The following is a 25,613-nucleotide window of genomic DNA, read 5'->3' as shown; positions in this document are numbered from 1 at the left end:
TAGGTTTTAAGGTTGGGTGGTAAACCGTGGCACTAACAGCATCAGTGCTTCCTTTACTTAATATTTAAACACTCAGGATGCTGTTAAAAGCTTGTGGTAGTGGTGTTGCGCCCTGGTATCATGTTACATATTGATTGGAAGCATTAGCCACACAATACACTCTTTACCCACTCTCTCTTATATCTATTCAAGTCTTCCATGTGAAGTAGTTTGCCCTACCCTCCTCCAAGAATATAGATTTGACATGATATGTTCCTGTATATGAATAAGAGATCAAATTAAACGATGGGAAGTTTAAAAGATAGCCTACATCTTGAGACGGTGCTTGATAAAAAAGCTGTGACATAAGCAGACTGCAGTGGTGGAAAGTAACTAAGTACATTTACTCAAGTACTGCACATAAGTACAATTGCAATTTACATGAGTTTTTCCACTTTTCAGGGGCAAATATTGTACATTTACTTGACAACTTAAGTCACAAGTTTTTATTAAAATTCACATTATTAATGATATGATCAACAAATGAATGCTGATGTATTATCATAGGCTAAGATAAGACTATATTGACCCTCAGGGGGAAAATTACATGCTGCCCAGCATATTAATTAATCAAAATAAGCACTATCTTTACACATTAATGCATTGTTTTAATAATAATCCAATGATTCAGAAATGGGCCATTTTGCATGAGTACTTGTGGTACTTTAAGTATATTTTGATGCTAATACTTTTGTGCTTTTAGTCAAATATTGACTGCATGAATTTTATTTTATTTTATTTCTACACTGCGGTACAGTATTACTATGTTTTTACCCAAGTAAAAGATATTCTCCCACCACTGAAGACTATTAAAATAGGAGAAGTCAGGCCAGAAACACATTCTTCCTCTTGCAAATGAAAAGTTGAATACATAAGAAATAAAATGGAGCCTTTCTTAATTCAACACACTCAATGGTTCTGTAGTTACAGCCTTACTTGGACTGGTATGACTAATATTAGCAAGCTTTCTCTCGCTGTGTAAATAACTTTACTGAGTCACTTTGCTGACTTAATGACTCTTCTCTGCTTGTCCACTGTAATTCAAAAGTACTTAATCTCACTTTAAATTTAAAAAAATGCAATGCGATGGGAGCAGAGACTGAGTCCGTTAAGCATTAGGATATTTAATTTAAATTCATTCCAACCGTTCTGTTATTGAACACAAACCAAATATCAGAGGCTTCTGCTCTGGCTTCTGTGGTGCATGGACAATCATTTCCATCAGTGCAAGTCATTTTTATTTGATATTTTTATGTTAAAATCTCATTTCCGGTTTCTAGTCACATCTTGAAACTATCTTGGGACTGTTTAAATCAACAATATCAATAGTGATTCAAGAAAACTTAAATTCAGCTTCGTTAGAGCTGTAAACTGAGCTGGGAATGTCCTCAACCTGTGCACTGGCTGAGACCGGACCTGCTCTGATAAAATTCTGATTTTGGAGACACAACACATGAAGGGAAGTGCAGTTAAGATGGCTGCTGGGTGTTTCTTCATTTGTTCAGATGGTGCACTCTCTGCCTTCACTAATCCAAGGAGAGCAATTGATGGCATTAGTGGCTCTCTCCTGTCAATGGAGCAGGGCGAGGCTCTGCGCATGCTCCGTGGGGTTCTTTTATGGGAAGAGTCTCTGAAGCGGTCCCTCCCTCCCCTCTTGTCTGACTCCGTCTGGGAAGGAAAGGTTTGGTGCATCGGCGGAGACCGGGAGGCTGCCAGGACGCGATCCGGAGTTGAGAGAGAGTTTGATTCTGTACGTTTGTGGCCTCCCGAGGATCAACTGCGGCCATCCAGGCTTCTCCTACATCATCATCCTCGTTTCAACCCGGCGAGCAGCAGTAATCCGTTCATCCCGTCGCATTGATTGCGGTTCACGGCGCAGCGCAAGAAGAAGAACCGGTGAAGATGTCTGGCTATCAGGGCAAGAAGAACATCCCCCGCATCACAGTGAGTGTTGGGATGTTTTTAATGTTGAAGTAGCTCAGAATAAATCCAGCCGGCCGGGTGTCCAGTGTCTGGTCGTGTGGGCCTGCTGGTGTGGGTGCAGGATGTCAACGGGGCGGCATGGTTCCCTTCCCCGCTGCGCTCCTCGAAAAATCTGAGCTCGGAACTGAAGGAAATGCCTGCACGAGTTGCTTTCTTGAATGCATTTTGCAGATGCATATCGGTTGTATTGTGGAATCTGCTTTCACGGAGGCCAAACGCGCGTTAGGATCGATAAATTAATGAGGCCACCGATAGTGTGGTGGGGCTGAAAAAATTAGATTTTTGCAGCATCTTTGCGACAAGTGCTCATCTCCGGGTAAACCTGAGCTACCAATTAGCCTTAGAATGATCATTTGTGTTGCAGATCCCCCCTCAGTGTACCAGTCTTTGTGCATGGTATGCATGACAGTTGAGATTTCACGCCGGTGGTCTTTGTTACACGGTGTGTCTAGTGGCCGGGTATCACTGCACACCAACTGGTGGGGCAAATGCTTCGCTGCACCCGCTGTAACGCTCAGTCTATGTACCCGACTGGATTTTTTCAAGCTGTCCTTTCACTTTGGAAAAAATAGCTTCGATTTTTAATTGTATTTGTAGAGCCACAGAAGCATTTAAGGGCACATTAATGGTGTCACCGTGGGGCAGATTATTTCCCTGAATTCATAGCGGAGCCGCAGGGATGGTGGTGGTGGTTGAATGGAAAGTGTAGAGAATAGGGAGGGGAAGGGAGGGGAGCCAGTGGAAGGGAGGGGACAGAGGGTCCTATTTCCTTCCATGTTCCTCTCTCAGCTGGGTGAGGAAGGGAAGATGCATATAGACCGAGCTGATCAGGAAGGAGGTCACTCTCTTTACATGCTGTTAGTGAAGAGAAATAATTGGGTTTAAACGGGATAAATGGCTCAGAACATGCAGAACAAAAGCCATATGGAGGAGCTGTGTGTCTTATTTTGGGCTTTCAATACAAATGCGAGTAAATGCTTTGTGCATATAACAAGATGCATTCGCCTACTAAATTAATCATTTGTCTTATACTCATTATCTAACAGGCCTACTAGGAACAGGCCTAGGGAACCCACTAGGTGGCCCCTAAGCTATGACCTCTGTGTAACTGGTGTTAACACTTCAGTCAGAAGTCCTTTTGAGAACATCAAATTCACATTGAAAATTCATAACAAAGAAACTATAATCAGGGCAATGATATGACAGGTGGGGTAACAGCCACCATGTAGGACAAGGGTACTTTAAGACATCTGTGCCCATTGTCTCAAAATCCCTTCATCCTTAATTACACTCCATGAGAAGAGGCCTAAACCTCCACCTATCCTGCACCTGGTGGACATCATGTAGACGGTGCAGCCAAAGTCAAACCATAACTGAGGTGACCTACAACGGTGTTCAGGTAGATGTCCTCAGTTGGATTTTTCCCTGTGGATCAACCCAGAGAAAGGTGTTATGGGTAACTGTAGGTTGCGCAGACTCACTAAAGAACTGATGTGCACGCTTCCCAAATTGCAACAATGTGTCCTGCAGCCTTGCACATCAAACAGGCTGACTGGTTGATCCAACTGTTTGTCAGGGGGTGAAAAGTAAAAGAAATAAACTCGCATCATATCCAAAGGTATCTGAACAACACCCATACACTTTTGCTTATATGCGGATCCCGGGGATACATGTTCCAACCTTTATGGTACACTTGTGCTTGAAAGGATTAGTCGATTGATTGAAAATGATTCATTATGAAAATTGGTTAATTGTTTGGTCAAGAAAATTGTCCAAACATTCTGGTTTTCTGTTTTTGAAATGTGAGGCTTTGCTACTTTTCTCTGTTTTTACATCAGTGTAAATAAAATACATTTGGGTTTTGGACAAATCAAGCAATTTGAAGACAGCATCTCTGGTAACTTTGACATTTTCTGACACTTCACAGACTAAACAAGAAGTCAGTTAATTGAGAAAAGAATGAACTGATACACTGATGATGAAAGTAGTGGTTAATTGCAGCCCTGCTATGCACACTGCTAGGAGAAGAGATGTTGAAACACAATCTGAGATTTGTCTAAATGATGTTTGTATGATATGAATCGAGCTTTAAATCACGCCGAAACTATTTCATATTTTCACATGGTCAAAACAAGTCATCTGTGAGACTAACAGAGAGTAACAACACATTTTGGACTGTGATGATGTGGTATCCCTGGTGAACACCTCCCAGGTGAATTGTTGTCCTCTAACTGTAACTCTCTGGAGAGTGCTTGGGCCGCAGCAGCCAGTTGGTGGAGAGATCAGGGGATTAGTAAGGGTTGTAGTCCCAACCGTGATTAAGTCAGACCTAAATGGATAGACTGCCTATTCTTGAACAGTATATGAAAGAAAAAAAGGAGGTCAGAGACACATTGGGTTTCTTCAGTGTGGATTTTTTTCTTAAGAATTGAGCATGATAAATGTGTTGCACGGGACTGTAGCTGCTGAACAGGATGGTGTCTTAGTTACTTCATGGATTTCAATTTTTCCAGCTGGTTCCGTGTTCTGGTAACAAACCCACTTCTGTAACCACTGGGCTTCTTCACTGAACAGGCATCAGCATGAAGGGTGGATGAGCTTATTAAACCAAACAGAGGCTGGAGAGGAAATGAACAAGGTTAAATTGAATAAAAACAGGAAAGGCTGCAGCAGTGACAAAGGCACTCTCTGTGTCCCGTGCCTTTCTGTATAAGACAATCAAATTAGGAGTTTAGATCATACATAAATTGCTGAATTTGAATGTTTCATCCATCCATTCCCAGTCATCAAGGGTGGAGTGCTGGCGTTCATATAACAGTAGAGCTGGCTGCTTTGTGTCGGCCAGATGGAGTCGGGTCAGCTGCACAGGCAGGGACGTACTTAAGGCAGCTCTCATCAAATATGAATGAATCTCCACAAGTTGACCACCTGGGTTTGGAGCTTCTGTGACTCATGTCTATTCTCAAAATATCTGATCCACACAGCTAAACCAGAGCAGAGTCAAAAGGTGTTTGATAGAAATGAACATCAGTAGGTCTGCAGTTAATTGTTATTTTTGCGAGTAGTTGTTTGGTTAAAAAGTGAAAAATCCAAGGTGACGTCTTCAAATGACTTGTTTTGTCCGTCCACAACCTAAACATATTTCCAGCTTCCAGTTCAACAGTCCTGATCATCACAGTAAATTGAATATATTTGGGTTTTGGACTGTTGGACAAGTCTGGAAACTTGTGATGGTCATTTTTCACATTGTTTTGCACATTTTAAAGACTAAGCAGCTGAAAAATATATATTAAATATATATCTACTTGCAGCCCTAGATGACTTTAAAGAGCAAATCTTCACTTTCTGCTTTGTGTAGCTGGAAACGGAGAACGTTTGGCATTTTTGATCGTTAAAAAATCTAAACGAGCAGTGACTTGCTTTGCAGCACAGAGAATGATATAAATACAAATGAAAGCAAAGTAAAAAGCAAGAACAAAAATAATGTTTTAGTAAAGTAAATGGACCTCTAATGTCCATGTTGAGGGAAGGTAAAAATAGACAGAGGCTATAATAAGACTGTCCCGGATTAAAGTCTCTGTGACTACAATCCTCAAAGGATGAGAGATCATTAGGCAGTCTGCTCGTATACTTGTAGTACAGTAGTTGTCCCCAGTGGTAGCTCGGTGTGTACTGTTAAGGTTGCTTCAGCCTGTTCATGCTGTTATCTCACAGTGCACAGCAGCCCGGGGCACTGTCTGTTCACACATCACACACAGCATGCTGCTCCCTAAATCACACACCCACCGACTCAGCCTCATTTTTTCACACTCAGTTAAATCCAGAATTCCCTCATTCAGAAAGCCAGAAGTTAGAAAAAATACAGTGTGTGTATTAACTTTTTCATTAATCATCACCTGAACAAACACTGTTGAGTCAAATCTGAAACGGGATTGCGGTGCCTCCAGCTGCAAACAGACTGCAGAGGTAGACTTTTCAAAGTTAAATGAGAGAATGGACGGGACTTTGGAGAGAATTTGTGTGAATTTGTCATATGAAAGGAAATAATTTTCTGAATCTTTCAGTTAAAGAGATTATTTTACGTGAATCTTTGGATCAAAGAGAACGTAAGTGAAATTTCACTGTTAAAGAGTGAATTTAAGAGATTTTTTCTTTGTCAAAGACATTTGCATTTATTCATTTAGCTGACGCTTTTATCCAAAGCGACTTAGAATTGCGATATATGTCAGAGGTCGCACGCCTCTGGAGCATCTAGTTCAGGGGTATTCAATTAGATTTCAAAGAGGTCTAGTTAGAGAAAATTTCCTGAAGCAAAGGTCCGGAACATCAAAACGACGAACTTGCGTTATCATTCAGTACTATAACCTATAGTTGTATCAACACATGTTTTTAGTCAACAACGGACTGTCAAATCAAATAATATTTCAGTCAGTTTTCACATCAAACTGGAAGGATAATAAATAATAACTATTCAAATAATAAATTCTAAATTTAAGTCAACTAAATTAAAGTGCCTGATTTTTAGAAAAAATGTAATAAAAAGTGTAGCTTGAAGTGATGAAGTGTAGTCTTAACCAATTTTATAATAAACACTCATAACAAATGAACAGCTGTAATGCCTCCTCTTCTCTTTCATTTCCTCTTACAGAGCTACCACTTTCCTACTTTCTGTTGTTCAGTGAGAAACGTGAGCTCCAGCTAGCATATTGAAGATCTATGAGATATTCTGGTTTTGAACTGCCCGTGGTGGGTCCGGATCCGGACCGCGGTCCGCCTATTAGTGACCTCTGATCTAGGGGTTAAGTGTCTTGCTCGAGGACACATTCGTGTTTCACAGTGGATTCGAACGCAGGTCTCTCGCCCCAAAGGCATGTGTCTTATCCACTGTATCATCACCACTCCAAAGAGACAATATAAGAAGAATTTTAAACAATAAAGAGATAATTTAAGTAAAAATTCATAGTTAAAGAGAGAAATTAAGAGATTTTTTCAATGTATAAAAAGATTTTGAGGTTGATTTTCCATCGATAAAGAGAGAATTTAGGTGAATTTCTCAATCAAAGACAGAATTTGAGGCAATATTTCATTGTATAAGTAAAGCCCATACTCCAAAGGGAATTTTAAGTGAAATATTCTCACAAGAGAGAATATTACCAGTAGGTACAGTAAATATCCAGTTTGTCTCCCAATATCTGTTTGATAAACACACACACAAGATCACTGTTCACACAGATTTTTGTAACCAGTCTGGACTCTATTTTGCAACCCAAGGTGTTAAGTTACACAATTCTCCCTCTAGGAATTGGTTGCATTCCTGTTTTGCCAGTCAGTCAGCAAGTGTTCTGTTTTAAATTAAAGAAAAAAAAGTCAAGTGTGTTTTTTTTACAGCAGTTGTCTGAACATGTATGGAGATGGTTTTCTTAGCAGGCTGGTTTTTGAACAATCCGGGACACACATAAATCATAGCACTGAATGTCTGACCTGGCAGCATTCTCCACCTGACTTCACAAATGTTCCCAGGATATTTTCCATTTGGACAACAACACTCAACGTTGCTGGGTTACATCTGACACTGGCAGACGTTTTCATAGCGCTCAAACGTATTCTGTCCAGTCACCAGGCGTCTGTTTCTTCTGTTAAGTGTTTTAGTTTCCACCTGTGTGGTGCTGCAGCTTTACACACAACATATTTTAATAATGTATAATAAACTTCAGTAGTCATATCATACAACAGATTGATCTGACTGCCTGTAATAGAGAAATAATCAATATTCCCAGACTTCATCATCAGTATCCTGTTTCTTTCACACTCCTTTAGCATTAGGATCACTTGTATAAATATGGTTGTTTAAAGCTGCTATAATCATTTTTATATATATTATATAAAGATATATAAAGATGGGTCATGTGACCATGTCTAGTGTGATAGTGGTCACTTGTAATGCTGAACCCACAGAGAATTATCACTTGAAACTGCAGTTCTCCTCAGGTTCTACAGTGTGTTTTAACGTCTTTGGGATCATTGTTTCGGTTTTACAGCCCACAACTGACTCTCACGGTCTCACCACTCTTGTCAGTGTTGTTTTCAGATGCAGCATGCAGCTGATTTTAGCAAAAAATCAAAATAAATAACCCTCTGATAAACCCACTGCTGACTTAGCCCAGCACCAAATGGAGACCGATAAAGTTTGCGACTAGCTGGTGAAGAAAGAGGAGCATTTAGCAGCTAAAGAGCGATATATTCTTGCATTTCACAGTGACAGAGCTAAAAAGAGAGGGAATATTGGACTTATATTCACCAGGTCATCTGAAACACAGCTCTGAATGAATGATAATGTTTCTCTGTGTCTGCTGGATGTGTAGCAGACAGTAGGCAACTTTTTGCTAACGTAATAGGGTGATATCATGTCAATGTTGTGTTCACAGCTTGTTGGAAAAAATAAGTTAACGTAGTTTAGGATTACAGCAGTGCTTCTTCAACTGTTGCCCTTTAAAACAGCTCATTATCAGTAACCACAAAACTAGAAACAAAACGAGCTAAATCGAATGCTACTTGATTAAAATCACATTATGAAGATGCAAGTTAAGCTGCCATCTGCCTAAACAAATGCTAACTTCAATCTTGCTACCTTTGCTAGCATCAGAGCACACTTTATCTATTGATCCCACATTCATTCAGCTTTATTTCCACTCCACATTTTTCCTTGTGGTCATGCAGACCGCCCCTTCTAGGTCACCACTTGGGGGACCTAGACCCTCCCCCCAGTTTTAGAAGAACCAGGATGTTTTCTTCAAGGAAACGGGTGCAGAAGGAAAGTTATTGTCTTCTACAAAATCATCCATGAACAATTAAACATTCTGCGAATGGCTTTGAAAAAGTGTTTTCTTAATATATTCTAGCCTAATTGCATTTTGCTTGTGTGATATTTACATTAGCAGGTTTAAGTATTGTAGTCTGGAATGAAAACACCACCGTATAACAACAGTGAACCCATTGAATGTTGGCCACATCCTGTTTGTGAGGCCCTAAGAGGTTCCCACGAAGGAAAGGTCACTGTCATGTTTGGCTCTGATCCAGTACAACCAGACACTCTCTCCAAACCCTGTGAGCTCTAAAACAATTAGACGATTATGCAGTACAAGTCTGGATTCAGGCAAGTAATCTGTTTGCTAATTTTCCATATTCTGTTCTACAGCAAACGCTAAACCTTATAAGACAATCAGATCCTTTTCAGAATCGTCTCCCTGGGCCTCATGGAATAACCCATACAAAAGTTCTTCTTTATGGATAAAAAATGAGTAATTGTTTGTGAAAAGATAATTTGGTCCCTCAGTCTTGGCTAGCTCAGCTTTTGGTCTGTGTGAAAATGTGTCGACTCCAGAACTGAAGTCTCCTGGCGAACTCCAATAGTTAATGTGATAATGACAGTCATGATGAGGCTCATGATGTAACGGCATATTTCAAAGCAGTTGTTGGGATGAAAGCAGGCCTCGCTCCAGCCCAGTGCAGTCAGAGCAGTCTGCTCCGCATAGATTGAAGATTACAGCATGATCTATTTGCATTAGTTCCATCAGTGCTGTCAGACTGTTGCCACACCTTACAGATGACAACTGCAAGGCATTTTCCAGACCTGCTGCAGTCAGCTGAAGTCCTCAAGTGTGTGTCTGTACTGCATGTGTTTGTGTGTGTCTTCCTCACGTCATTGAACATAACAGTTTCTCTACAAAAGCAAAGAGGAATAAAGCTAAATGACACATGTCTGTATGTGTGTGTGTGTGTGTGTGTGTGTGTGTGTGTGTGTGTGTGTGTATATATATAGGGTTACACTATTTAATACACTTTTTTTTTAACACTTTCTCTTTTAAAATAACCTGCAAAACGTGAGTAAAACGAATACAGTACAAAATATAATAAAAATAAATATAAAATGCTGTACATGAAGTCTACTATAGAAAAATTGCTCAATCTGGTTCCTAAAAACATCTAGAGTACATGTTTTGTTTCAAAAACTGATATTAAGAGCTTTGGATGGATTTGAATATACATATCTATTCACATGACAAACCTATGCTTTCATGGCTTTAAAGGGTCCAAGGGAAAGTGTGCAGATTTTTAAAGGTCTCGGGGACTACTGCATATGTGGGGAAAAAGTAGTTTAAATCCTTTTGTGGCTCCAGAGGGAACTGGATGAAGTCTGATATACTGTGTGATGCCTTTTGAGTCGGCGTCAGTTGGGGCTGAAGACTACGGGTGTGGAGGAAGGATCCTGGCTTCATTAGCCACTACTAGTATAACATGGGGTCATTCCTATGATCCCAGGGTCCTATGTTCCCCAGTTCTAGTATGAGGAGGTGAGGGGACTCGGGAACCTAGGAACACAGATACATGCCTGTGTAATAAAAAGAGATCTGGTTCTGCGCCCGTCATGAGTCCGACTAGTGGAGTACTCTTTTAAGATTGCTTCTGCAACTCAAAATTTTCATCATTATTGATTAATCTGTCGATTTATTTTTCTGAGTAATTGTTCAGTCGATAAAATGGCCATTACAAATATATTCAATCACAAATAACTTAGGAACAGATTTAAAGATGTTCATATGTTGGCCTGGCTGCTGTACAGTATCTGTACTGTATGAAGCAGAATTGGCAAAAATAAACTAATTCCACCTGCTCCTGGTTGTGCATGCAAAGACTTATTTTATTCTACATCTGAAGCCATTCAGAACTCTGATTGGGAGGCGTCTTGAAAGAATTTTTATTTTTTTAAAGTAATATTTAAAAAAACTAAATTCTGCAGCAGAGAGTTGTGCATGTGCTGGTTCAGACGCAGGGCGGGGCTCTGCCTGGGAGCCTTTGCAGAACAGCAGTTGTGTTTGGGGCCAGAGCTGCTGGCCGGGCAGCAGCTAGTGGCAGCGGCTCGAACAGAGCAGCCTTTGTTAGCCGGGGATGCTGGAGTCCTTGTGACCAGAGCTGCCACTCCCTTTTTGGACAGTAGACCCAAGCCGCCAGGGTGACTCGAGGGAGGGACGTGGGGGGCGGGGGTGGGGGGGCTCAGGGTGGGAGGCTGTGGAGGTGGCAGAACCAACACCCCCCCCCCCCCCCCCCCCCCCCCCCCCCCACCCCCTCTCTCCTGCACAGAGACAAGTGGCACAGCAGCAGGCATGGGTAATTGATTACACAGTCTGAATTCTGATTGGTCCACTGTCATGCCCTTTACTGTGATAGCTCAACCACATGAAGAGGACGGAGGGGTGTGTCTGGAGGTGGGCTTCTGTCTTCATTGTTGCAACAATGAATTCTTCCCCTCATTTTGTTGTTGAAGCAGAGCTGGAATTAACACCCTGAAACAGGAGCCGCAGTGAATATTTACTGCTTCTGTCACTGCTGTGAAACATGCTGAGCCTGCTCACTTTCTCCGAACAAGAGCGCTTAGAAGTTTCCCGATACTGTTTTGCATCTATACATTGCTTTAATTAGTTCCATATAATATATCCAAGCAACCATGCATATTTACATTTTTATATGTACTGAAGAACTGCACTGCTACACTGCTGCAGTTACTAAGCAATAAACACTTAAGTGACCATTTTTCTCTAAACCTAACATTTGTTTTAGACTACCTACCACCAGTAATTAGTTTATCCAGGTTTCTGCTAATAAAAGGTTAAAAATGATAAATCGTTTAAAGAGGCTCCCAACAAATTGCTTTATAAAGACAGAGAGAATATCAGAGACAACTACCGTAAAAGTACAAAAAGTTTCCACCACGAAGTGCAAGTAAAAGGTTTATTTTCTTCTATTCCCGTTTTATTTCTTAACAAAATAAAATGGTACACTGAGGTCATAATGTTAAGTGTTCTTTGTTTTTGGAGCGCTGCTATCTCAGTTCGTAAGCTGTTCCTTTATTTCCACTTTACTGTCAATTTGAAGCACATGTCTTGCATTTTACATAACAAATCAATTGGTAAATTACAAAACATATTTAGTCCTTCATCAAGCTTGTGCAGTAAAGTTCACAAATTAATAAATAAATACATTTAGTAGTGACTTTTTTAAATTTATGTAAAATTTAATTATGATAGGATGGAAAGGGGGAAAAAAACCTTTTTGTCCTTAGAGAGTCTGTATTTTATTTTCCATAATATTATTGCAATATACTGTTTAGAAGGGTGTGAATACAAAAATAAGGGAGGGATGATTTTAAAGAAAGTCAGAGGTGGATTGCACTTCAGTCACTGCGTGTGACCACAGTGCATTAACAGTGATACAGCTAAAATGCCAGACTTATCCAACTCCTTTCCTCCATCTTCTCTCTCTGCATCTCTCTTTTATTTTTTTAATCAATCTCTCGTTCTCTTTCTCTAATTCCCCCCTCACATTATGAAGGGTGTCATTGTTAAAACCTTCAAACAGAAACATGGTGCTGATCCAAACATCACAGCTCCCTGTTCTCTGTGTCATCGCCCTGATTCCCTCTCCATGTATAGCAGTATTTGTGTGTGTGTGTGTGTGTGTATTTGTGTGTGTGTGTGTGTGTGTGTGTGTGTGTGTGGAGATGAACAAAGCCAGTATCAGTTTAAAGCACAGCCATGTGTTCCTTATCAGAAGGCATCCTAAAAAGGCCAAGCAGAGGACTCTGTGTAAATTCAGAAGGTTCTGAGTGTTTATTTTTTCTTGCAAGTGCCAGGCCACTCTTTTATGTGACATTTTCCAAAACGTATTTCATCAAATGCACTTAATCTAGCGTCCTATTGAGCCAAATGGGATACTCGCCTTCATAAGCGTATTTTTATAGACGTCTATAAAACCCCAGAACGGTCTTTACGTGTTTGTGATCTGCAGTGTCTGGTTCCCACAGTTTTACTTGAGCATTTGCCGATGAAATAATTGCTGTGTTTAAATGTAGTTAAATGTGTAGCAACTGATCATCTTTATTGTTTTCCAGAGTGACCGTCTCCTGATCAAAGGAGGGAAGATTGTGAACGATGACCAGTCCTTCTGTGCTGACATCTATATGGAGGATGGAGTCATCAAGTGAGTTTTACTGGGGTTTTTTCAAGCTGCTGACAGTTAAATAAAGACCCAGATTTCATCATGTTTACATAGTTCTAATAGATCCCTGTCTGACTTTTCATAAAATGTAAGTAAAAAACAAAAAGGGTTAATAGTCTGCACATACAGTAAACTGGAAATGTAGATGTTTAACTTTCAGTTTTTCAGAGCACTTGTAGGACTTCTCATCCATGTTGGCTTAATAAATGGACCTTGTGGTGAGATTGTTTTGCCACCTGCCAACCTATTCTCACTCTAAGTTGTCACATATGGACGTATGGTCAGGACCCCTTGGTGTCACACTGGGAAACCCTGTAGCGAGAAGGTGTAGACTGAACACAACCTGTTTGGCATCAAGAACAACAGGAAACATCAGGAAAAAAATTACAATATCCCTACTTTAGAAATGCCGACATGCCAGTCTGATCATGTATTTGTTCATTCACTAGCAAGGACCACAATCAACAGATACGATTAAATGATTTAAAGCTATTATATAACCCTAGCGAAGAAGAGGAAGTATGTTGTGTGGGTATTTATGGAAATGCCGGGAGTGACATCATTGATGTGTGGTCCCGCTCCTGAAACTCTGCTGGTAGCACTACTTAAATGATTTTAAAGCAGTCTGCTCTGCTACATACTTTCATATTCAAAACAAAAAAGGAAAAAAAAAAGATTTTTTTTTTCTATTAATATGATTGACATTATATTATTGTTGTTGTCTGGATGATAATGTTGTGATTTATTAAATCTATGTTTTGTACTGTTTTGCTGTTTTCCTCAGACAAATTGGGGAAAATCTCATTGTGCCCGGCGGGGTAAAAACCATCGACGCCCACGGCCGCATGTTGATGCCGGGTGGCATCGACGTGCACACGCGTTTCCAGATGCCTGATCGAGGCATGACGTCCGCCGATGATTTCTATCAGGGAACCAAGGCTGCACTGGCCGGAGGCACCACCATGATCAGTAAGTCATCCAGCCAAAAGATCCTACTGTTTGTCATCGTTCAATGAATACATCAGTTTCCTTTCAAATCCTTCTGAAAGTGAATCAAAGCTGACTGCAGCGCGTCTTTCCCTGCACTGATTCCTCATTCACTGACTGGCTTTAATTGAAAATATCTTAATGAGAACAGGAAGGGTGCCAGGCTGGTTCATGGCCAAGTCCAAAATGTAAAAACAGTCCATCTGCTGTGAGGACTCTACAAGCCACAAGCTGCTGACTGCTGTTCTTGATTGAGCCAGAAAGTCAATTCACTTTCAGATATTTAACATAGTTATTTTACAAACCTTGTATGGGTGCTGTTTTAGCCTTCTTATTCTTGTAGTTCTATTTTCATTTGCATTATGTTTCATATGCACGTAAAATTGGGTTCTTCAGTTTCAAGTTCTTCTAAATATGTGTATATCTCTGAGTATTACGTTAAATAATTCAGTTATTTATGACTTAAAATTGAAAAACTAAGAATATTTTGGTTCAACAGTCAGTAATCTCTCACTAGATTTTATCTACATACTATTAATCCCTAACTCTAACAGTGTCATCTTTATGTGATTTAAAAGAGAAACAAGACTGTAAGGGTAAAACAAAAGAAGAAGTAATGTAAAATGATAACACTGGCCCTCCCTCTGCTGCCTCAGCAGCTAAACTCTCCTCTCCCTCACAGCAAACACTCCCAGGCAACTCGTGTGTTGTTGTCACCTCGGGCAAAACGCTGACTGCTGCAGGGTTAGACAGGTCTGGAACTGGGACCTAATGTTTGGCAGCCTGGTGACTGGAATGTCAGTGGAGTGCACATCACTAGATGTGATGGCACCAAAAATGGAAAGTTACAAGGGGACAGTTTGAGAGGCCGGCCAGAGACTAATCTTTTGAATACCTCAGTTGAATGTGAGAAAATAAATTTGCGTTTAAAAGACAGAAGATTAGTATAAAGTATAGTTACCTTTTATAATCACTTCAGCTGGACCAGAAGTTGAAATATGAAAAAATATTATATACATGATTATAGAAACAGAACACGGACGGATCCTCTGTAGATAACTACAAGGGTTGTTTTGGTTTTCTTTCTTTAATTCTTTTTTACTTTTTCTTTTTTCAATTAATTGTTTTATTTTTTTCTGTTGGTAAGACAGTACACTATTCTGTGTATATGTAAATGTATCATTCTAAATTCTATATTGTGTGTGGCCTCATGTGGACAGTGGGGAGATGTGGAGTTGTGTTTTACCAAGTTTCCAAGGTTAAAAGCACAATAAAAACAGTGTTAAAAAAAAAGAATGTGTTTAAGATCTGCTTAAACACATAGTAAAGCACAACATGAATTAGTTCTGAAATGACTTACTGATTTTTTTTTTTTTTTAATCAATACAAAATTAACCAGCAAAAAATCTAAAAAGGTACTGATATTAGCTCAAATATAAGAATTTGCCAGATTGTAAATTTAAAATCTTTGAGTTTTAGACTACTGATCGGACAAAATAAGCAATTTGAAGATGTCATGTAATTTTCATTTTGAACTACTTTCTGACATTTTACTAAATAACACTTAAATAATTTGAAAGATGATGAATGAAAATAGTTTATTGCATGTGGTGGAAACCATGAGCAGATGATGGTTTGCATAGACGCAACAGGGTCTCAGTCAGTGTATTTGTGTTTGAAGGTCTCTCTCTCTCTCTCTCTCTCTCTCTCTCTCTCTCCCCGTCTCTGTCCAGTTGACCATGTGGTTCCTGAGCCTGGCGTCAGCCTCATCTCATCCTTCGAGCAGTGGCGCGAATGGGCCGACAGCAAGTCCTGCTGCGACTACTCGCTGCATGTTGACATCACCGAGTGGCACAGGGGCATGCAGGAGGAGATGGAGGCGCTCGTGAAGGATCACGGTACGACCACGCCCGACGTCACATTTCATTCATCAAATCAATATGTTTTTTCCATTTTCACAGAGACACATGCTTTAAAAAAAACAAACAAACATATTATTTAAAGCTGCTGAAAGCAACTTTGGTCAAATGGCAGCAAGAGGTTGACAATTTTGATTATCAATTCTCTGTCATGTAACCTTAAGACCACGTTTATGCTTAACAACCCAATTTATTTGAAAGACTCCCACTGGGATGAGAGAAACATGACGATGAGCTCTGCTAGCACCCTCTAGAAGCTGCAGTCTTCACTACACCTCACAAGACCAGATAACCAAATCTTTAGAGGGGTTGGGGACTGTATGCTTCACCGTTGCAGCCTCACTTTGGAAGATTGACTACAAAAAGTTTAGTACCGCTTTAAAATTGTATTTGTCTGCAACTTACTTAGCCTTAACATCTTGTGTTTTTAGGTGTCAACTCTTTCCTGGTGTACCTGGCCTATAAGGATATTTTCCAGCTTACCGACGCTCAGGTGAGGCTTCTTCTCTTCTCCTTGCAACAATAAAGCATTTTTAGAGATGGCAAATACTGTATAAAAGTAAAAATTAAATATCATGGGCACTCCTTAGTCTATTTGGCTGAAAACCTCGAGCATGTCTGGCATATTGTGCCACTGTATTCTACTGTTAACAGTGACACTGGTGACACAGAGATGCAGCTTCTCCCACACTAAATCTAATTAAATTGGAATTATCCTTTAACACCAAACTTGCTGCTGCACATAAATCCAAATCAAAGCAACACAAATTACTGTTAGCCTAATGGTCATTAGTGATGAGAAATTAGACGTGACAGCACAAAAATTGAAACCACAGACCGAGATTTGTCTTTGGATTAGCCAAAATAACAACTAAATCATAACTTGTTTACTGTTGCCTTCATCCAGACTGAAAACATGTTGTTTGTTTCGAGGCAACAGTGGTATGAAGTCATTTCTTGAACAGGCAGGCAGAGAGATTGGTAGCCTACAATCAGCCTGACATTATAATATCATACATGTCACACCACAGCCTTGAGTTTGGCTCTTGCCCTCATCCTACAAGTGAGAGTTACAGTGTGAGTCTATTTATCTTGGCCAGACATCATTTGGTACTGATTATCTGTGTGAATGGATAATGAAAGCCACATCTCCATCCAGGTCTCTGACATGGTTCAAATGATTTAATCTCACTTGAAAGCTGTTTCGGAACAGATCTGTGTTGGTCTTTGCACCTGTGTGAGGAATGCTCGCAGCCCAGTGCAGCCAAAGTTTATCATTTTTCTCTCCCATGTCAAACTTTGATCCCACTTTATTGTTGCATATCTGGCGGCCGGGAGGCGATGACTCATTCAACACGTCAGTTTTCCTTCAGTCTGTGAAGTTATCGCGTTGCTTAATAAACAATCAGAGTGTGGGAGACTCACATGCTGTGGGAAATACAGGGTCCATGTTTCATTTCACCACAAAAGTATTTGGAGTCACTGTGGTTATGATTATTGTCTGGGTGATTTTACTCGATTGTGCTCATGGCTCTGTGAGGCTGTACACAGCGTATTTTCACCAATGAGATTAAATACATTCTGTATTTTTCCTTCAGAAAAAACATTGGTAAAGATATTCTTTTGAAGGAAAAAAAGAAGGGAGAAAACACCCCCCTCAAAAAACACCCCATAGATACTTTATCATAAAACAGCCAGGGGCCAAACTATGCATATCTACTATATATATATATATATAGGCTGTTCTTTAGCTTAACTAGTCAGGGAGTTGTCACTGATACATAAGAAAGAAATTCTGTTGGGCTTATAAGGTGTATAGTACTGAACGTACAGTAAAGTGCAGTTGCGTTTGTGCATCAGAGATCATAACGGTGTCTTCCTCTGTAATGCAGGTGTACGAGGTGTTCAGTGTGATCCGCGATCTGGGTGCCATCGCCCAGGTGCACGCTGAGAATGGAGACATCGTAGCTGAGGTACGACATTTCACTCCGTAAGAGCCGGGATCTGGACATGAATAGACATGATTTTCTACTGGATGTTGACCATAATATAAAAACCCGAGCTTTGAGCGTCTCGGGGCTCTGCTCGTCGCCAACACGCTGACTGCCAAGGCTGGTCACGTGGAACATGCGTGCACCTGCACGTGACTCATCTCGCATTTCCACGGTGGTGTGTGTGTGTGTGTGTGTGTGTGTGTGTGTGTGTGTGCATACATGTGTGTATTTAGGAGCAGCGCAGGATCCTGGAGCAGGGGATCACTGGGCCTGAGGGACACGTGTTGAGCCGTCCTGAGGAGGTGAGACAGAGTGTCAGCAATGTGGATACTGACTGACCTGGTTTGACTTTGAGAAGTGATGAATTGGTTCATCTCCTAGTTCTATTTGCACAAGTCCTTTTTCTTGTTACAAGAGGATTGGACCATTCTGACCTTGACAGCTGTTGGTGTCGTGTTGTTTGACAGTTTTACAGTGAAGGCGTGGGTGTCTCACTGCCTTGGCAAATACTTTAAACATCCTCTTCAAACTCACCTTCATGTGTTAGATGTAAAAATTCCCGTTGGGGAATGCATAATAATAACACTTATGAATATCAGTATGTGGCAGGAAGGAGAAGTATGACTTAAGGCAGCTGTTTTTATTGTTAAAACTTCAGTTTTTCTTCTTAAAATCTTAAAGTAAGGGCGTCTGTCAGACATATATTTGTCCCACTGGATGATTTCTCACTACATTGCAGGAATTTGCCATGACCATGCTATTCCTCAGGTTAATCAAATCTTGATTGTAATCCAGTAGTGATTTATATCATTTTTAATAAAAATCTGAGAAAAAGGACACTCCAAAATGCCAAAAGAACAAAGCAGAGCAAGGCTCAGTATGATTCAAAGGGAATTACCGACAAGATGAATGATTTTGTTCTGTCTTCTCTCTTCTTGGAACATTTTTGTTAGTGTTTGTCATTCAAAAGTCACAATCCTGCCATCTCATTTTTCAAATTAAATTGCCATGGTTCTGTTAAGTGTTTTACCTTATTTTTGTTGCTATGGGTGCAAAACATTATTAAGGAAAATAAGGCAGCAGCACACTTGTAGAAATTGTTCGACACTTTGGGAAATGTGCTTCTTCTCTTTCTTTGCCGAGAGTTAGATGAGGAGACTGTCATATCTTAAATTGTCTTGTTTCCAGTCTTCATGCTAAGCTAAGCTAACCATCTGCTGGTTGGTAGTTTGATATTTAATGTACAGAGAAGAATGGTAGTCGTTTTCTCATTTAATTCTTAAAAAGATGCAAATAAGCTCACTGCCCAAAATAGTTAACAGTGTAAGGACTGTTTTGAAGATGATTTGTTCAACTGACTTTGATTGTTATTAACTTATTTCATTGGTCTGTAATTTATCTTGCCTATAGTTTTTTAACAATGTATGTGAGACCATTAGCTTTTATGTCATCGGAATAAGAGAAAAGTTATGTAGTAAGATAAGCATGAAGTAGGGCATCTCACTTAGTGTGGAAAAAGAAACTTATGTCATTCCTCCACTTTCAATTGCCCCACCTTGGTCACTCATATGAAAACTTTTCTCTTCCCTCAGGTGGAGGCGGAGGCTGTAAACCGCTCTGTGACTGTGGCCAATCAGACCAACTGCCCCCTCTATGTCACCAAGGTGATGAGCAAGAGCGCTGCCGATGTCATCGCTCAAGCCAGGAAGAAGGGTGAGACTCAAACAGAATATTTGTCTGATCTTGCGCTAATAAAATCAACATTTCCTGCACAGTAATATGCTCATTGTCATGCCTTTCCTCTGGCTCTCAGGCACCCCGGCTCATTGAGCCCACTTGTTTGCGACTGACACATCATTAAACAGTCTACATGACATGCATAAAACAAACCCCAGGAGCGTAGTATGTGGTGTAACAATGCGATTTGAATTTCAGGCACTGTCGTCTACGGAGAGCCAATCACTGCAAGCCTGGGAACAGATGGTTCCCACTATTGGAGCAAGAACTGGGCCAAGGCAGCTGCCTACGTCACCTCCCCTCCCCTGAGCCCCGACCCAACTACACCAGACTATCTCAACTCCCTGCTCTCCTGGTAAGAGGATGATCTAAACATTCAAACAGGACACAAAGCAAAACATACCATACTTTGTTACAACCAACTTAATTTTCTCTAATATGAAGAATGAGCACAATGTCGCTTCTACACTTTGACCTTCTGTACAGTGGTGACCTTCAGGTGACAGGAAGCGCGCACTGTCCCTTCAACACTGCCCAGCGTGCTGTGGGCAAAGATGACTTTAGCTTGATTCCTGAAGGCGTCAATGGCACCGAGGAGAGGATGTCAATCATCTGGGACAAGTGTGTGGTAAGTGTATACATATACTTCAATTTTGAAATTTGGCACAAAAATTTATGGTGTTCAGGGGATGAAACTTGAATGTCATCGCTCTCATCCCCAGACTTTTCCTTTAGTGCCACCATGAGGTTGATATTTTTGGTGAAATATTTTGACAACTATTGGTTGGGTTGCTTGGATATTTCCTACATATATTCAAGTTCCATAGAGGATAAATCCTAATCACTTAAGTGATCGCTTTCCTCAGTTTTCATCACACTTTAGATTTGTCCAGTACTTTGGATTATGACCAAATACTCGTCTCAACTGTACTATGTGTTTAGTGCTAAATAGCATATGTTAGTTAACTAAGATGGTGATATGGTCATATTACATAACCCACACAAAAGGATAATTAAAAGGCATGTCCAATATAACAATATAACAACATACACACATTATCAAAATCATGTAACTGTAAAAGACACAGCAGTTCACACTGAGCAGGACTGATTGAATAAACTTGCAAGAAAAGGAGCGGGCACAGAGAAAATCAGGACAAGCGAGAGCAAATAAAAACGTGATAGTGACCACGGCACCATTTTCACTCTCAGCTCTGATTCATTTCAGGTGACGGGTAAGATGGACGAAAACCAGTTTGTGGCAGTGACCAGCACCAACGCCGCCAAGATCTTCAACCTGTATCCCCGCAAGGGTCGTATCGCCGTGGGTTCAGATGCTGACCTGGTGCTGTGGGACCCAGACGTCACGAAGATTATCTCTGCCAAGACCCACAACTCGGTATGAACTTCATAGTAAGGCCTTCTAACATGAAATGTTAAAGCTACTATGTGTAAAATTTCTGCGTGATTGGTGCTGTGTCTTGATATTACTTCTGGGGAGTACCAAAGTAAGACATGGCAAATTCTGCACATAGTGGCTTTAACATTCTGTTTAAGGCCACTTAGGATGCTAGTGTTGTAAACGCAGACTGTAATAGCTCCAAGAATGGGCAATTAGCTGCAATAGAAATAATAATAACTTAATTTAAATACCACCTTTGATGCTGAGTTGCAGCTCAAAGTGCTTCACAAAACAGATTTAAATGAGGACAGAAGGTTACACAGAACACTAGAACAATGATGAAGAAGAATAAATTAAACATTTTGTAACAATCAAAAGGATCTTCAAACGGTTATGGTGATATGGTAAAAAAAAATGTCCATCCCTTCAAATCGCATGTCTATACCTGATTTCTAAAAACATTATTTTCTTTAAACAAGTGAAACAATTTAACATTTAGAAGCCAACTTGTTTCAGATATAGGAATAACTGTCTGTGTCTTAAGGTACATACAAAAATGTCTTTATGGATCTGGCTTTGTGTGCAGGGGCCATAGTCATGTTAAAACACAAAAGGGTCGGTCCTCAAACTGCTGCCACAAAGTTGGAATCACACTATTGTCTAAAATACAATTGTATGACGTAGCATTACCATTTCCCTTCATCAAAATTAAGGAACACAAACCATGAAACACAACCCCAGACAGCAACGGTCAAAAGTATGTGAACAGGGTTGTCCTCAGATTGTTGCTATACAGTGTAAGGTAACAATACTGCTAATTAAGTCTAGTTAAAAAGAGGGGTTTTACTTTACATTCCAACATCTACATTAAATACACCGTAGATTCATACAATAACACAAAATATTCTACTATGCAATAATAATTAATGATGAGAGGGCAGTTAATGTAATTTATGACAGCCAGAGCAACTGGTTTATTAATTCACTGTTTTGTCGTATGGCCGTCTGACTGTTAAACAGGGTGTGGGCCTCACACAGTGTCAAGGGAGTGATGTCATACTTAAAATCAGCCAGAGAACTGGAACATATCGTTTCTGATTGTTAGCAGGCAGATCACTGTGTGTGTGTGTGAGAGAGAGAGAGAGAGAGAGAGAGACTATTGCCGTGTATGTTCTTGGAATCTGTTTGCTTAAGCCTGTCATGTTCTCTGGTTTCTTTTTATTCCGCTTGGTCAGAAAATGATGGTGTGTGTGTGTGTGTGTATGTGTCATAGGATAGCCCAGCCTACTGGTGATCTCATTTCAGGCTCTCAGAGTCCATCATATTGCCATGACCTCAGCCTTAGCTCCAGGAGCTTTTAGGAGAGAGTAGTCACCATTCGTCACACAACACCCCCTCCCCCAAACCACTTATACAACATCTTCTTCTTCTTCTTCTTCTTCTTCTTCTTCCTCCTCCTGTAGCCTGAGAACTGAGGCCTCTGTGCCACATCAGCTGGTTTCCCCCAGCGATTAGCTTTGCTTTCTTTATTGGCATTAGAAGCCAGAGGGAACTCAAATCGGTTAAGCTCCTTTCACAAGTGCACTTTAATCCATAAACATTCTGGCAATTTTACACAGTGGCATCATGTGTGAACTCAAACTGGAAGCCCATCGCCATTGCTCTGGCAATTTTTCAAATAAAGACTGAATGACATTTTCATAAATCTGTGAACTAAAGTATTCCCATGAACAGCATGTGCTACAGCGAGGTTACATCATGCTTATGATTGAGGGTAAAAGAAGCTTGAGGAGATGAATCACTGTATCTCTGCTTTGAAGGTATTTCTGTCATGAGTTAATATATCGCCAATGGTGTTATGAGATACAAGCAGCAGCTGTAATAAAACATCACAGGAGCACATCTTTCGGCTGTCAGACACAAAACACAAACAAATCATCAGACAACTCAGTCTTTAGGATTGGATATAGGATATAAGTTACTGAGTAAAGTTGAGGCCAAAAACTGTGTATCTGATTGTCAAAGTCTCTAAGTAGCTTCAAACATGGATGTATTTCTGTGTTTCTTCAAAATGAATTTCATCAAAACTTTTAAGATGTCAAATTTGACAGTTCATTAGAGACAGTAATTCAATTCATTTGTGAAATCTATGAGGATTTTGGTGGAATTGGCAGCTATGGTGGACTTACAACAGCCTAATACAGTCTCTCACAAAAGTACAACCCTCACATTTTGTGGCCAAGCATGTCTCCAGACCTAAACCCTGTTGAGCATCTATGGGGCATCATCAAACGGAAGGTGGAGGAACGCAAGGTCTCTAACATCCACCAGCTCTGTGATGTCGTCATGGAGGAGTGGAAAAGGACTCTAGTGGCGACCTGAGAAGCTCTGGTGTACTCCATGCCCAAGAGGGTTAAGGCAGTGCTAGAAAATAATGGCTACACAAAATATTGACACTTTCACTTAGGGGTGTACTCACTTTTGTTGACATCGGTTTAGACATTAATGGCTGTGTGATATGTTTTTTGAGGGGACAGCAAATTTACAAGCTGTACACTCACTACTTTACATTGTTGCATTTGTTGTCATTTCTTCAGTGTTGTCACATGAAAAGATATAATCAAATATTTATAACAATGTGAGGGGTGTACTCACTTTTGTGAGATACTGTATACTGTATTTGTTACATAACATATAAAACTGGTGAAAATTGACAAAAGCACCATAAGCAGTAAATAACACGCTTAACTATTGAAGTCTTTACAGCCTCTTCCCCCATTAGGCACTGTAGAATGGGATACAACCAAAACATGACATGGAATTTTCTCTGTTTGAGACCTTTAAACACAAAACTATGACTTACTTAGATTATCAATCTCACCAATGATGAGCGTGTGAATGGGGTTTTAGTCACTCCAGTGAATCTGTAGCAGCTACAGAGTGCAGCCAATGAGAGAAGTCACTCACGAGGCACTAAACATGTTGAAACTGGAGAAAGAAACCTGAGCATTATAAATATAATCAAAGATCCTATGTGTACCTGGGATGAATAATAAACCGATTTTACTCACCTTTTCATTATAAAATGAATACTATTTGTTGACTTTTATATCATTGCTCTCCTCTACAGACTGTGGAGTACAACATCTTTGAAGGCACAGAGGTGCGCGGCGGGCCTCTGGTGGTGATCAGCCAGGGCAAGATCGTCTTGGAGGAAGGGAACCTCCACACCACTGAGGGCTCGGGACGCTTTGTGGCCCGAAAACCTTTCCCTGACTATGTCTACAAGAGGATAAAAGCTCGCAGCAGGGTACAATACTGCTTTTTTCTGCTACTACCTGTGTTTAATAATTCCATCTGATTTGATATTGATAATGCATTAAACAGCTACTTATCAATTTTGTACAAACCTTTTGAGGCTGTGGTTGTTGTTGTTGGAGGAAGCAACAGGCACAGAGTCAGTCAGACATAAAGGTGGCGCCACACGCCCAGCAGTTTTCATAATGATTGTTTTATGGAAAGCCGGAGCAGTGATGCAGCTTGTTAGAGACCCGCCCCAATACAGCCTGCATCCCTTTTGGGGCATGGAATATTTCCTTGTTCTCTTTCACTGCCATGACAGTTGTGTCTGTTTCCTTAAACTGCAGCTGGCTGAACTGAGGGGTGTACCCAGAGGACTGTATGACGGTCCTGTCTGCGAGGTGTCAGTCACCCCGAAAACCATGACTCCTGCCTCCTCCGCCAAGACCTCACCTGCCAAGCAGCCCAACCAGCCCGTCCGTAACCTGCATCAGTCTGGATTCAGCCTATCTGGTCAGTGCAGACAATAGCCCGTAATCACTGTTATTTTTATGACTTGATTTGGACAACACATTAAATGAGTGGTTTCTTTTTTCTTTTCTATACCCAGAAATATAATAGTAGGCATAAGTTCCAAGCAAAATGAATCACAAATTCTTATAATTTGTACAAAGCACGACATCTTCGGCATTGGCGGAGGTGTATTTATCTTCTCTTGAGATTTTGCTGCTTCCTTATTCCATAAACATCCATAAATTAAACAAAGCTATGCTAAGGTCCCCAGCACATCTTCAAGTTCCACGTAGACACATAAAAAGCAGCATTCATTAAATAGATCAAAGGGCCCGGCCACACCGCCATTTAGGAGTGAAATTTTGCACAAAATTCAATCCATTTGAACAGAGTCACCGCAAACAATTAGATTATCTCGTGGCATAGTAATATGGAATCCACGCAGAGTTCAATTTAGGTAAACCTTGACATGTGAATTCACACTGTTGATCACCTGCAGCCTACTGCACACACGTTAGTTCCTCTTTTCCTGTTTGGTCACAGACTTTACATTGAGATTTGGTCAAACACCCACAAAAATGGATCTGGGAAAGTTATTATTAAACATTTATGGATTAAGAATTCAAGGCACATTCAAAGTGTCCTATCACCTGTTTCACAGATGTTTATTTTGTAAGGGCGGGCAGG

At 40.4% G+C, this 25,613-nt stretch overlaps 1 protein-coding gene across 2 annotated transcripts in view; it reads left to right on the top strand.

Moving 5' to 3' along the window:
- Nucleotides 1-25,613, top strand: part of LOC119914490 (dihydropyrimidinase-related protein 2) — a 30,738-nt gene that overhangs the window by 885 nt on the left and 4,240 nt on the right. Inside the window, exons 1-13 of one of the 2 annotated variants that reach the window (XM_038733811.1) lie at nt 1,689-1,983; nt 12,968-13,056; nt 13,859-14,043; nt 15,795-15,959; nt 16,412-16,473; nt 17,873-17,953; nt 18,208-18,276; nt 19,567-19,687; nt 19,910-20,066; nt 20,198-20,339; nt 20,940-21,110; nt 24,244-24,423; nt 24,761-24,926. In XM_038733811.1, the coding sequence (XP_038589739.1) occupies nt 1,942-1,983; nt 12,968-13,056; nt 13,859-14,043; nt 15,795-15,959; nt 16,412-16,473; nt 17,873-17,953; nt 18,208-18,276; nt 19,567-19,687; nt 19,910-20,066; nt 20,198-20,339; nt 20,940-21,110; nt 24,244-24,423; nt 24,761-24,926 (1,630 nt within the window). In that variant the 5' untranslated portion in view covers nt 1,689-1,941. Of the gene's footprint in view, nt 1-1,688; nt 1,984-12,967; nt 13,057-13,858; nt 14,044-15,794; nt 15,960-16,411; nt 16,474-17,872; nt 17,954-18,207; nt 18,277-19,566; nt 19,688-19,909; nt 20,067-20,197; nt 20,340-20,939; nt 21,111-24,243; nt 24,424-24,760; nt 24,927-25,613 lie in introns of those variants that run through there. The other variant, XM_038733810.1, reaches the window with a different exon arrangement.

The sequence above is a fragment of the Micropterus salmoides genome, unplaced genomic scaffold (genome assembly GCF_014851395.1).
Source record: "Micropterus salmoides isolate LMB-PRFRI ecotype aquatic unplaced genomic scaffold, ASM1485139v1 Ms_hic_scaffold_20, whole genome shotgun sequence".
Taxonomy (NCBI): Eukaryota; Metazoa; Chordata; class Actinopteri; order Centrarchiformes; family Centrarchidae; genus Micropterus; species Micropterus salmoides.
The sequence above is the reverse complement of the archived record's forward strand: the minus strand, read 5'-3'. Positions and strand labels throughout refer to the sequence as shown.